This window comes from Podarcis bocagei, assembly GCF_964188305.1.
Source record: "Podarcis bocagei genome assembly, chromosome: 1".
Taxonomy (NCBI): domain Eukaryota; kingdom Metazoa; phylum Chordata; class Lepidosauria; order Squamata; family Lacertidae; genus Podarcis; species Podarcis bocagei.
The window spans coordinates 46670723-46685041 of NC_138125.1; the positions used below are offsets into that span (position 1 = coordinate 46670723).

The window sequence follows — 14319 nt, forward strand, 5'->3', positions numbered from 1 at the left end:
TTATTGAGTCGGACCTTGCTCCATATACAGCTTATCAGGAACATAATGGGGCCTTTCCTTCATCAGCTGCTCCAAGGTTTTGGAATGATTTCCCCTTAGAGGTGTGCAGTTTCTCCTTAGTGGGTAGCTGCACTTTATATTTTTGGTTTGCCCTTTGAGTTTTATAATTTAATTTTGAATGGTTTTGTTAGTATAAATCATCCTGAACCTTGTAAAGGTGGCTACCAAGAATTTTGTAGCAATACAAAATTTATTTTGTTGTAATACTACATAAGCTGACTCTTCTACCTATGTGCAGTATTAGTTTGGGTATATAAAACTACATATATATGAAGTTTTATATATGTGAGAATCTGCATTTTAGCAGGCCACTATAGATCTACTCATGTATACACTATAGAGTGGACCCAAAGCAGCCAAACATCCAGGAAACATGCCATCAAGGGTGTTAGATGAGGCTCACAACAGATAAAGCTCAAATTGCAAGATGGGGTTTTCGGATGGTGAACAAAGGTGTGTGTAACAGCAGCAAGCAGAGAGTGCCAGTCAGTTAAGATCAGTCATGGGGTCAGAAGGCTCCTTGTGGCTTACAGGTGTATCCATGTATTGGTGATCAGTTTCTGGTCGACTCTATTGCCCCGTAATTGCTGGCATTTTTGCAAAGAATGCTGGATTTTGCAAACTTTGGCCTGATTTATTTTCTTTTTTGACGCACATGTCTCACCCGCATTGGGGTGAGATATTGCTGGACTTTCTACTACTACTACTACTACTACTACTACTACTACTACTATTATGGCGTTACCCAGCGCCCTCTTTAGGCCAAGAGTGGAAAGTTGTCGAGTTAAGCGTCTTTCCATACTCCATGAACTTCTCTCAAGTTTCACCCTGACTTGGAGTATTCCCCACCCGCCCAGAAGTTGGAGCAGCCGGCCACTTAGCCGCAGACCCAGCGCCTCACGGAAAACGGAGGGAAATTGGAGACACCCGATTCCCTCAGACCGGCCCAGCAGCAGCAGCCCCTCCCTCCCCATTTCCTCTTCTCTCCCCAGGCGGCCAGGCCCTTCCCTCAAGAGCAGCTGCGCTGGGCGGGGTCGGGCCGCCGCGTTTCCCCTGCCCAGGGCTCTGCGGAGAGCCGAGGCGCTCGGAGGAGGACGGCGGGGATGTGATGCAGAGTCGTGGCTTCGGCGGCCGCAGCCTTTTGCTGCGATTCAAGACGGGACATGGCGAATGTCAAAGTGGCGGTGCGGGTCCGGCCTCTCAGCAAAAGGTGGGCCGGGGGTGGCGCTGGGGCGGCTGAGGGTGGCAAGAGAGGGAGTCGACCTCGAAGACGCAGACACACGTCTATGTGCACAAAGGGTGGGAGAGGACGCTTTTTGCACGCACGCACGCGCCGCCAGCTTGTTTGCACCGTAGCGCGGCTTGTGCGCGTGTGGGACCGTTATGTGCGGCGCTCGCGTCTCCTATGTGGAGGAGCTGCCAGGTGTTAACATGTGCTGGTTGCAATGGTTGCGTCGCTTGCAGAAAACCTGGGCAGCCCAGGAACTGAAGCGCTGGGCTCGGCTGAGGGGGGCGGGAAGCTGGTGCTGCGACGTAATGGGGCAAGAAAGGTCGTGGTATCGCCTCGCTCAGCCTGATGTTGTGGGACTATAAAGTATATTGTCCAGTAACTGGAGGGGTGATAGGAATACGTGGCCAGAGAGAAGGGAGGGCTGGGCATCAGTGCAAAAGGTGCAAATGGAGCATAGGAGCCAACTCCTAGGGGCGGAGGTTCCCTCAGCCCCCCAGTAAAATATTTGAGGGTGCAGTGCATCCCCCCAAAAGTTGATGGGCATCACTATTGAAATGGTGTGTGCACACCGTGTCTTGTGATAGATTATGTGGGGTGGGACTGACCTGCGGCCCCCCCCCCAGTATTTTATTCAAGTTGGCACCCCTGAAATGGAGACGGGTTGTGTTAAAGGGGGCTATATGAAGTGTGGCACATTTCTGGGCAGTCTCTGTTTAGGTTTATAGTACTCGGAACTCCATTCAGCGAGACTTGTTTATTCCCATGAAGCAAGCATGCTGAATACGCTATGCTTTGTCTACATGATATATTTGTTATAGGAATGCTCTGCATTATTAAAAACGTGTTTTGAGTTCATAACAACTTGGCTACAGTTGAATTATTTAAAGGCCTTTCCAGGCAATGAGTTTATACTAGTGTATTAAATGTGCAATTGCTATGGGGTCCAGTTGTCTTCTCCCAAGACTCCACTTTTGTTGCTAAAATATTGCATTTTCCACACAAACTGCACACTTAGGACTCTGAGAATGTGATTGGTTTTTTTCCAGTTGCCATGTTCACTGCTTTTGTGATTGCTTCATGGAACACAAAGTATAATAGACAATCGTAGAAACTGTACCTGCGGTGCCTAAAGACGAGCAAAACTAAACTTCCCCATGCTGTTTTATAAACTTGTTATTTTTAATCACTTGATGTCCTTGGTTTCTGTGCCCTCGCAGGAGTTTGCTATTTCAGTGATGGAGTGCTCATCTAACATTACTTTATAATCACCAAAAAACTTGAAAGGCAAGCTACTCCTCTCCCGACAGAGCCCTGCCAGTTCTGAAAACCTTAAGTTGTTACTTAATTTCTTGATGAGGGCACTGGCTGTGTAAAATGCATATCCTGGCTGAGTGATATGACCACCTTAGGCACAGTTCTTGGGGGACAGTGATGGTGCCCCCTGTCTGTACCATTCTGTTGCAGAACAGAGCTGCTTGACTTCACGTGGCCTGTTCTGCACCCTCAAAACTAGCTTTTCTCAGGTGCAGTGAAGGACATTTCATTGCTAGTCAAGTCAACCTCCATCCATGAATTGGTGAGGGCATCATCTTTTCCTGAAGCACCCAAATAGGCATATGCTGGTCATGCTCCCCATCTAATAATAATAATAATAATAAATTTTATTTATATCCCGCCCTCCCCAGCCAAGCCGGGCTCAGGGCGGCTAACAACAATCAAATAAACAATCAAATAATAACACATTCTAAAAATATTTCATTATAAAAATTAGTTAAAATCAAATTGATGGCAACCGATTAAACAAAATTCTGTGCAGGTTGCCAGCGGAGGGAGTCAGGCTGCGCCCTGACCAAAGGCCTGGCGGAACAACTCTGTCTTGCAGGCCCTGCGGAAAGATGTCAGGTCCCGCAGGGCCCTAGTCTCTTGTGACAGAGCGTTCCACCAGGTTGGAGCCGCAGCCGAGAAGGCCCTGGCTCTAGTTGAGGCCAGCCTAACCTCTCTGAGGCCTGGGACCTTGAGGGTGTTATTGTTTGCAGACCGTAGGTTTCTCTGTGGGGCATACCAGGAGAGGCGGTCCCGTAGGTACGAGGGTCCTAGGCCGTATAGGGCTTTAAAGGTTAAAACCAGCACCTTAAACCTGATCCTGTACTCCACCGGGGGCCAGTGCAGCTGGTATAGTACCGGATGAATGTGATCTCGCAGCGAAGACCCCATAAGGAGTCTCGCCGCGGCATTCTGCACCCGCAGAATCTATTATATGAGGAGAAAATATTGCACTATTGCTAATGGACAGTGGCTAAAGTGCTAAGGATAAAATTTTGGGGTCTCTGTTTCTACTATCCAGTAATGGGAGGTTTTCCATTTTAAATACAGAAATGCTGATGTTACCATAGATGGAACTAGGTCATTTCTAAACTTCTGTAATATTTCTACCTGCACCAGTGGCATAGCATGGGGAGGCTGTTGCCCTGGGCACATTTTTGAGGGGGCACAACAAGGGAAGCTACACCTGGGCTGGTCTTTGGGGCTGGGGTGTGGGCGGCAGCAGGAGCCGCTTCACTCCCAGGTCAGGCCTGACCCAGGGGCAGAAGTGTTTAATAGGTGGTAGCACTGCCCCTCTCCAATGCTGTGATCCCCTGCAGTTGCCCATCAGTGGCACCACTGCAGCCAAGGGAAGGACGACCTTCATTGGCCACTTTGCCTTGTGGGCCCAAATGGACCTCCTTTCTCCCTCTGTGCACCTGGCATGCAGAGAGACGAACAAGCTCCATTGGCCATGTCCTCATGTGTTGCTCTGCAGCCGGAGAGCAGAGGAGCAGACCCTGCGATGGGCTGTGGCCAAGGTGTGCCAGGTGTGGGGGTGCTGCTGGGGTTCCGCAGTGGGATCCTTCTCCCTCCACCCCTGCTCCCAGTGCACCCCGCTCCCTGCGCTTGTGTCCACCCACCAGGGGTGCTATGGGCTCAAGCAATGCCGCTAACCAACCCTCTTCATTCTCCCTGCTTTGCAGGCTGAGTTTATGCATTTAGCAATTCCACACATCCTAAAAGCTGATGTACAAGATTGCAAATTCAGTTCTCATACGTGCTGGAAAGACCATTGTGTGAGTGAGTGCATTAAATGATTAAAACCATGTGTACTGTGGAAATTTGGGGAGGGTGGGAGAGAGAAAACTTTGGAGCGGTTGCAAAACTTTGTATGACTAGTAACGTAACTCCTCCTCTGGAGAAAAGAGAGAACAGCAACAAAGAAACAGATTGAATATTTCAATATGCTGCTTGCTTGTTTTACTACTTTCATTTTTTTTATTAACTTGGGTCATGTTTTTGGACCACTGACCCTTATAATAAATAACCATTTATGTCTTAAGTGGTATAGTTTCTCAGCCTTTAAACAAATTCAAGTATACTTGAATTAAGCAGCGTTTTAATATGACTTGGGCAACCATGTCTCAATCCAGAAAGTTAGAAGCAAATCTTAACGTTAAATCCTGCATTTTTCTGCAGGAACTAAGTAATGCAGCTTCCATAACCGGCTTCCAGGAATCAGGTAACAGTGGAATTGTAGTGCCTCTGTATGATATCCATCTAAATCATACTATGAGTAGACTCATTCAAAACAATTTGCTTGTCTATTTATTTCACTGGGCTTACTCTGAGTATGTTTTAGCTGGCTTGTACTCTCTGCCATTAATCAGGAGAAAACCAAAATAAATTAATGCAAATGAAACAAGGGAATAGCTCTAAGGTTTCTGCACAGAGTAAGCTCTTAAGTCCAGGGGTCAACAAACTTTTTCAACAGGGGGCCAGTCCACTGTCCCTCAGACCTTGTGGGAGGCCGGACTATATTTTGAAAAAAATATATGAATGAATTCCTATGTCCCACAAATAACCCAGAGATGCATTTTAAATAAAAGCACACATTCTACTCATGTTAAAACACGTGGATTCCCAGACCATCTGCAGGCCAGATTTAGAAGGCGATTGGGCCGGATCCAGCCCCCAGGCCTTAGTTTGCCTACCCATCCTTAAGTCACTCTCTGTTTCTGAGCAGATCTTGTGGTACTTCTGCAGTTTTCTTTAATGGAGAAGTCTCATAGCAGCATTATTTTTTTCTGCCCTTGACCAGTATTCTTGAAGAGATTTAAGTTCCCAGCATTTACCTTCAAAAGGCAATCTGTGTTAACTTGCCTTTAAAAATGGGCTAGACAACTTCCTTCAATTTGTGGAAACTAAATAGTGTCAAGCTTTGGGTAGTTAGTTTACATCATCTGCTTCTGTCATCACATCTGACTATTAAAGCATATCTAAGTACTTTGAGAAAATCTCTCAAAAGTCAAAATAAAATAATTCATTTGAATTTATGACATTTATCTCTCTTCATGAAAAGTATTCTTCTGTTTGAGGTTATTATTGTTCTCTTACTTTTTCTACCTTTAAATTTCTAAATGTATAGAATATTTGTTGGTGTATATGTCTGAACTAATGGTTTTCCATTAACTTAATTCTCCTGATTGTATTGTTTGCTTCAGAGTCGTTTGTGAATGCATCTATAAACAATTTTGACCATTGCAAAATTAGGACTATGAGCAAGTTATTACATAGCAGAATGAAGAAATAAGGGGATTGGGCCCATTGAAGTTAAACATTATCAGGTACACTTACTGGGAGAATGATAAATACGCTTAACTCACTCCTGTTTAAACCAGTGAGACCTGAAAGTTCTGAAACATGCCCATAATGTTTTAATACATATCATTATTGTTTTTTAATACAGAAAAGCTTTGTATCTTCATAGTTATATAATTTGTTTTCATCTGATTTTCAGAGAGCTCGCAGAAGGAAGAAGAATAATTGTAGAAGTTGAAGATAGAGTGGCAAAAGTCAGAAACCTAAAGGTATGCTTTAATTTTTATTTTGGCATCTGAAAAGCCTGACATCTCTAGTGCAATTCTTGTTGCCTGTAGAGTAGAGACAGTGTGGTGTAATGGATATAGCATTAGACTTGGAACAGAAGAGGCAAGGATTTATTACTATTTAGCCATGAAGTTCACTGGGTGAGCTTCGGCCAATTTCTTCATCGAAGCTGCATCACAGGGTTGTTATGAAGGAGAAAACGGGGTCACCCTATATATGCTGCCCTTTGAGTTTATTGGGGAACAGGTGGAATAGGAATGTAATAAATAAACAAACAGAACCATTGCAAGAGGAGCTTGAGTTGACAATCCAAGGCTGGTCTGTATCTCACCAATCAGAACATGCAGAGACATTGTATAGATCAGTACTTTGCCTCCCATTCCTGTACAGTGGTACCTCAGGTTACAGACTCCGCTAACCCAAAAATAGTACCTCGGGTTAAGAACTTTGCTTCAGGATGAGAACAGAAATCGTGCTTTGGCGGCGTGGCACAGTGGGAGGCCCCATTAGCTAAAGTGGTGCTTCAGGTTAAGAACAGTTTCAGGTTAAGAACGGACCTCCAGAACAAATAAAGTTCTTAACCCGAGATACCACTGTATATGTTTTGTGGGGGCACGCTCCTTTGGTCTGCATGTCTAGCTTACATTTGTGCAGGTTGAATCCTAGCTTCAACTTGCGGTGACTTCTCTTACCATTTCTTACGTTTTTGCATTTTGTTTTCCCTGGGTGGGTGGATTCTTGCATCAAATTCTCATACTGCTTTCTGAAAGCATATGTGTCTAAACATCATTTTGAGATACCTGTGGTACCTTTCAAGGGGGGGAAAATCCTCATACAAACGTGGCCCTCTTGATTTTGGCACAAGAGTAGCCACAATTATACTGAGGTATAAGTGTGAGTCTTGAGTTCAATGCAGAGTTTTATCAGTTGCTGGAAGCCACAGGAGGGGAGAATGATGTTGTGCTTTAGCCCTGCTTGCAGGTTTCCCACAGCCATCTGGTTGGCCACTGTGAGAACAGGATGCCAGGCTAGATAGGGTACTATCCTGATCCAGCAGGCTCTTATTATGTTATTATGTTATGTATTAAGAGGACTTTCGTTCTATGTCTGGAAAACAGTAAATCTACTGTTTTGCTACGCTGTTGTTTTTTTAAGCAGTTGCCAGTCCTTTAGAAAAATCTGCTGAAAATCATTCTTTCGTATCCCAAAAGCAAATTTAAAAATAAACTGGGAAGGAAATGCTTCTGGCACAGCTTCTGAGTTCCTTATGGAATTGAAGTAAACATCTGTTGATCTTTAAAACAGATGATAACATAGCCTTCTTCTAGTCATGCTTCTGTTGCTGCAGCGCCCTGCATTTCAGCCGAATGCCTTTATTTTGTCAAGGCTGTCAGTAAATTATTAGTAACAGTAAGATAAGCACAAAATTCCAAACATCTGGGTAATTTTCTTCCTTATTTCTCTCTCCCTTGCCCTCTCTTTTAATTGCAGTCTAATAGGATAGCAACTAATCTCTGGGAAACATAACAGAACTGTGTACTGAGCTACAGTTAACATCCTGATGGGTGACTGGCTACGTTTAGAATTGACTTAGTTGGACTGTACATCCTTTCCGTTTTGAGATTCTTGGAGGCTTCTTTTATAGGGCATGGGAAACAGAACTGTTTTTTTCCAGACATTGGGACTCCTGAATGCTACTGTACTCTTTTAGTCAAATAGTAAGATGGGGCCAAAATCAGTTTCTGTTGGCAATGTATCTTACTACTCGGAATAAAGGCAGATAAGTGAATTATAGAGTAACCATGATTACTGTGGGAATTCTGCAGGACAGATGCTTTCTATTTCTTGCTTAGTCTTTATTTGTATATGCATGTCCGCCTGATTATTTTAGGTGACTTGCTTAAGATAATTAGTATTTTAAATGCCTTAAGAGGCTGTTGGCAGAAATCAAATAACTAGATGAGTGTTTTCCTCCTTCTTTTATATTCTTTCCGGAGCTGGGATAATTCTTGGACCTGTTCTAGGAGGGTGCCTGTAGATAGATGGTGTTCAGTGTCTTTTAGGACATTCATGAGATCAGTTGGCTGGTTCTTTATTGTGGTTGGGATATGGAGGGCATGAGTAATGTATAATTTTTATTGTCATTTGTAAGACACTGCAAGGTGTTGACCAAAATATATGTCTACATACTCTGCTGGTGGCAAGCATGCAGACATGGAGCAGCTATGTGAAATGCTTACATCTAACAGAACTAAAGGAGAACTCAAGCTTATTATGATACCACTTAGTGTTTTCAAATATATAATTAAAATAGATGAACACAATTACAGTTTTAAACACTGTCGCAATTTCTGCTTCCTCCTCTCATCACAGGCAAATTTGAGAGTTAAGGGAGATAACCATTTTATGCCAGCTCGCATGCTGAAGTAGTTTGGAATCATATATTTCTTCTATTTCTTATGGATACCCGAGAAAAGAACTCGATGCATATGTGGAATTTTCCTTTTCCATAGGCAAATATGAGAAATGCATACATTCAGAAATATTGGGATTGAAGTGTGGTTTCTTTGATTAGGAAAGGAAAGCTTTGTAGCAATTACCTTCTAAATATAAGAACTGTTTTAATGGAATCCCCCCAAAGGCCTATCAAGTCCAGCCAGGGGTGGCATCATGGCAAAATGGGAAGTCCACCCACCCACCCACCCCCGCTGTAGCCCTTCCTTCAAACTCAATTACTGGGGTCACATGGTGGCTTCCGGTGAGATCTCAAAGAACTCTAGCGAGATCTCTCTGGTAGCCACCACTTCTCGCTTCTGCAGCAGTGGCAGGGGTGACTGGGGCACCTGCAGAGGCACTGCACCATGGAATTCCACTACCTAAGGCATCTGCCTCAGTCTGCCTCATGGGTGGCCCAGCCCTCACTTCATCACCTGGTCTTCCACAGAGGCCAACCAGATACAGCTGGGAAAGTTTTGCAGGGCATATGCATTAGGCTACTCTCACTCATTTGTTCCCCACCAACAAGTATGCAAAGCCTTATCTTCAATGAATTAATCTAATTAGGAATCAGCAGAATTTGTAATAAATAATAATCTGTTTACGTTGTAATGCATGTGTAATTTATTTATTGTTGCAAGTCACTTTGAGTTACTTTTTGCTTAGAAAAGTGATTAATAAGTTTAATTAATAATGTTTTTGGTATTTCAGGAGAGTTGACCAGCAAAATAATTTGCTTTCTATTTTCTTCTTAGTATGACAGAATGATCAGTAACTGCCTGGCGGGGTGTGTGTGTGTGTGTTCATTTTATTTTTGTAGCAAGTCAAGAGCTCTCAGTCAAACATAATAGCCATTGTAGAACATAGTGAGCTAAATGAGGCATGCCTCTGAATGATTGTGCAATATAAGCTTCATTATTAAAGGTAATCCTTTTGATACAATTGTTGAAAAGACCAGTTTATATTGTACCAGTAGGCAAAGCAAACATAAGTTCAAGTTAGTTAGCGTGGCAAATAGATTCTTATAGGTTAGTTTTACTTTCACACAGATAACACTCTCTTAAAGGATCATAGAATCATAACAGATGGGGGAGAAATTTGATTTGGTAACCATTTGCATTTCCTGAAACTGTATGCGAGCCAAAATGCAGCAAAATTTCAGACAAGTGCAAATTACAGTGTAGCCCTCAAGCCACAACATTATTGCCATCATGTATATTAGAGGAAATGCAAACAATAGTGAAAATAACATGGGAAAAAAATCTTATTTAATTTTATTAATTTATTTATTAGTTTTCACACATCTCAAGGTGACTTGCAATCACGTAATTTAAAAAAAAATCAGAAACAGGGTTTAAAACAATACAGTTAGAGACCCAAGGCAGAGACCTCCTTTTTTTTAATCCATTCACCTGAAAAAAGCTTGTTGAAACAAAAATGCCTCCAAATGTCAACTAGGATGCTGTTCTGCAAAACAAGAGCAACCAGACCAAAAGCCCTATTCTGCATGCTTCTGATATTTTAGGGACTTCGAGGAGAGGACATCCTGTAGAATTTGTGTTGCTGGTGCTTCAGGTTGTCTTTGTACATTTTTTCATTAGCAAAGTATAATAGTGTCATATCCTTGTATTACTGGAAGCTAAGGAGCACCTGTATCTGAAAGACAGAATGTATCCCCTAAGAGTTTTGAAAGGATCATTAGTGGCATCACAGCATAAAATTAAACATTTTATAGATAGCATTGAGATATGCTAGTTTTAAATTATCAAAGTTATTTTGAAAGGGCAATCTAAATAGATGGAGAAGGCTTTGTTCTAAGCAGCTGATCTCCTTTGGGACACTAATGGAGCCTCAAGTATCTATTACCTCTGGTTAGCCTTGGGTTTTAATTAATGCCAGTCGCCGACGTGGGGATCCAGGGCGCAGTCCTTCAATGGCCGCGCTCGTTTCTCTCTGGTCGGGGACAGAGAGTGGCGCTTGGGGGGGAACTGTCATCCCGCCACTCCTTGGTGTGTGGAGTGCCTCAGGGTGCGATTCTCTCCCCGATGCTTTTTAACATCTTTATGCGCCCCCTCGCCCAGCTTGTCCGGAGTTTTGGGCTGGGCTGCCATCAGTATGCTGATGACACCCAACTCTATCTGTTGATGGATGGCCATCCTGACTCGGCCCCAGACACACTGATCAGATGCTTGGAAGCTGTGGCTGGATGGTTACGTGGGAGCCGGTTGAAGTTAAATCCTTCGAAGACAGAGGTCCTCTGGCTGGGACGGGACGATATGGGATTGAGGGGGCAACTCCCATCTCTTGCGGGGGTGCAATTAGTGCCAGCACCGTCCGTTAAGAGTTTGGGTGTAATCTTCGATACCTCCCTCTCCATGGAGGCGCAGATTGCAGCTATAACAAAGGCGGCATTTTTTCATCTCCGCCAAGCTAAGCAGTTGGCTCCTTACCTCTCTCGCCCTGACCTAGCCACTGTGATCCATGCGACGGTCACCTCCAGACTGGATTATTGTAACTCGCTCTACGTGGGGCTGCCCTTGAGACTGACCCAGAAACTCCAGCGGGTGCAGAATGCCGCAGCGAGACTCCTTACGGGGTCTTCGCTGCGGGATCACATTCATCCGGTGCTATACCAGCTGCACTGGCTCCCGGTGGAGTACAGGATCAGGTTTAAGGTGCTGGTTTTAACCTTCAAAGCCCTACACGGCCTAGGACCCTCGTATCTACGGGACCGCCTCTCCTGGTATGCCCCACAGAGGAACTTACGGTCCTCAAATAAAAACATCTTGAAGGTCCCAGGCCACAGAGAGGTTAGGCTGGCCTCAACTAGAGCCAGGGCTTTTTCGGCTGCGGCTCCAACCTGGTGGAACGCTCTGTCACAAGAGACAAGGGCCCTGCAGGACTTGACATCTTTCCGCAGGGCCTGCAAGACAGAGCTGTTCCACCAGGCCTTTGGTTAGGGCACAGCCTGACTCCCTCCTCTGGCAATCTTTACAATACTTTAGTTTATGGTTGCCATCAATTTTGATTTTAATTAATTCTTATGATGTTTTTATAATGTTGCACTATTTTAGTGTTGTTAGCCGCCCTGAGCCCGGCTTCGGCTGGGGAGGGCGGGATATAAATAAAATTTATTATTATTATTATTCACAGTTAATTTTGCTAGGTGTCAAAGCATTATCTGATTGATTTGGGTGTATTTTTCAAAACCAGCTCTTTAAATAGTGCTTTTACTTTCTTTCTAAGATTCTGCAAGTGGTGATTTGTCATACTGCATAGATTATTTTTTTTAACAAATAAAACTTATTTACAAAATAAAATAAAATTTGGAAATCATTGTAAAATGTTGAATTGCTGTTTGTTTTTACTGCCATTAGGGCACTGCTATTTCTCCTCTGTGTGGTGACTCAGTGCTTTCCTCTTTTGATGAGCACAAAGTAAAAATATATTTGCTTGGCAACATGCCCTGCCTGCTTTCCTGGTGCATGCAGATTAGTAATAGAGTAGCCACACCAGAAGTCAAAACAATAGCTTGTGTATTTTCACCTCTCTCCCTTTTTGTGGCTGCCATTAGTTCAGCAGTAAAAGCATAAGAAACATTTTTTTTTTATGTGAAAAAGAAGAAGTAATATTACAAACAGCTGGCATGTCAAGTATGTGGCCAATTCACAGATTGTGGCCAATGTCCTTTGCTCACAGTGAGTTGTATATAGTGAGATGAAGCTTGCAGTTCTTAGCATCTGCTTCCACAACTATTGGAGAGGTATGGTATGATAGTCTCAGAGAAAACACTTGAAAAGCCTATTGGTGTACTGTTCCCCAGTCTCTGGTGAGCTTGTGGTGCATATACGCTATTGGATCCTAGCTCTAGCACTTCATGCATACAAACCAGCTTACCATGGATTTGGAAACCAGCACATGCAAATTTTCCCCTGTTCACCTATGTGAATGTGAATCAAGTCAGCTGTGGCATCTTCTGCAACATTTAGGATACAATATTTTTTAATTTTGCTTTAATTTTGCTGCTCATATTGGTAGATCACTCTTGCGGGTAAAAAAAGTCTCCAGAAATTATGTGTGAATCAAATTGGTGATGGAAAAAATATGTTAAAGCAAACATGTGCAATACTTTAGATAAAGTAATATGGCATTCTTCAGTTTTGCTGCATCCTCTGGTTCTTATGGTTAAGTGTTTTTGTTTAAAGAAGGGATTATCACTTGTGTGACTGTAGGGCAGATCCCCCAACAGACAGACACTGAAAGTTTCTGCTTCAGGCATTTTAGCAAGAGATTTGAGTAACCAGAGTTGGTGGTACTAACAGATCCCTCAATTCTTTTCTCCCAGTATTACCTCATGAATTCTGGACTTCTTCTCAGGTTTTTGTTATCAAAAACAAAAGTCATAAAGTGCACAAACGAGGATCAGTTCATAAAGGCTGGATGATTTGCAGCAGAAAGTATGAAGTGATGTCTTTGTGTTCTGGTTATTTGAAGTGAAATACAAGTTATGTTTGTGATGGCTCATTCACACCTGTAGTTTGCCACCTGATTAAACAGTAATCAAGCAGTGAAAATGCTTGTATGGACCACTCCTTATCTAATGGTGCCATTTTACCAGTATGCATAATAATATATAGTTTGGGTATCTGAGAAAGAGAGTTTGAGATCATCACCACCACCACCACCATTTCCATTGCAGAATTTCTGGACACCATTGTTTAAGTGGTATTTATTATCTTTATTTGAAATGTAAAACTAGGAAGAAGAATGTGCAGACTGTGTTTGACTCTAAATACTTTTAACTGAAAGAAATGTACTGTGTAAACATCAGAAGTGGTTTAGAATAAATCTTGTAAATACAACTAAATGCATGCTGCTTTCTTCTATTTTCTTTCAACTCAGGTGGACAGCAGATATGAGGGTGTTTGGGACACAAGGGAGAAAGTTGTGGCATTTGGCTTTGATTACTGCTATTGGTCAGTTGACCCTGAGGATCCCACATATGCATCTCAGGAAGTGGTAAGGAAATAAGTGGTACTTTTTTCTTCTTTCTTGGAAATCTATAAAATGAAACTGGTTTCTTTATAAAATCAGTAACACATTGAAATTAGCAGTTTCTAATCCATTGGCCTTAGGGACGCGGGTGGCGCTGTGGGTAAAACCTCAGCGTCTAGGGCTTGCCGATTGCATGGTCGGCGGTTCGAATCCCCGCGGCGGGGTGAGCTCCCGTCTTTCGGTCCCAGCTCCTGCCCACCTAGCAGTTCGAAAGCACCCCTAAAGTGCAAGTAGATAAATAGGTACCGCTTTATAGCGGGAAGGTAAACAGCGTTTCCATGTGCTGCGCTGGTGCTGGCTCGCCAGAGCAGCTTCGTCACGCTGGCCACGTGACCCGGAAGTGTCTCCCGGCCTCTTAAGTGAGATGGACGCACAACCCTAGAGTCGGACAGGACTGGCCCGTACGGGCAGGGGTACCTTTACCTTTTTAATCCATTGGCCTTAGGTGTGTGTGAACTGTTGTACTGCGTCAGACCAATAACGCCCCTTACAACCCACTCCAGATGTTCTTAACATTGACCCAAACTTTCAGAAAGTTGGACTGGACTGGATAGGCCTTTGGT

At 43.4% G+C, this 14319-nt stretch overlaps 1 protein-coding gene across 4 annotated transcripts in view; it reads left to right on the plus strand.

Moving 5' to 3' along the window:
- Window positions 1-807: 807 nt before the first annotated feature.
- The window catches only part of STARD9 (StAR related lipid transfer domain containing 9), a 113794-nt gene continuing 100282 nt past the window's right edge, over window positions 808-14319 (plus strand). For 3 of the 4 annotated variants that reach the window (XR_014012532.1, XM_081211417.1, XM_081211418.1), the window contains exons 1-3: window positions 809-1270; window positions 6117-6186; window positions 13604-13720. Coding sequence is in view for 3 of the 4 variants with exons in the window: in XM_081211417.1 (XP_081067543.1) it covers window positions 1224-1270; window positions 6117-6186; window positions 13604-13720 (234 nt within the window). In the remaining variant the exon portion in view is untranslated. Of the gene's footprint in view, window positions 1271-6116; window positions 6187-13603; window positions 13721-14319 lie in introns of all 4 variants that reach the window. The other variant, XM_081211419.1, reaches the window with a different exon arrangement.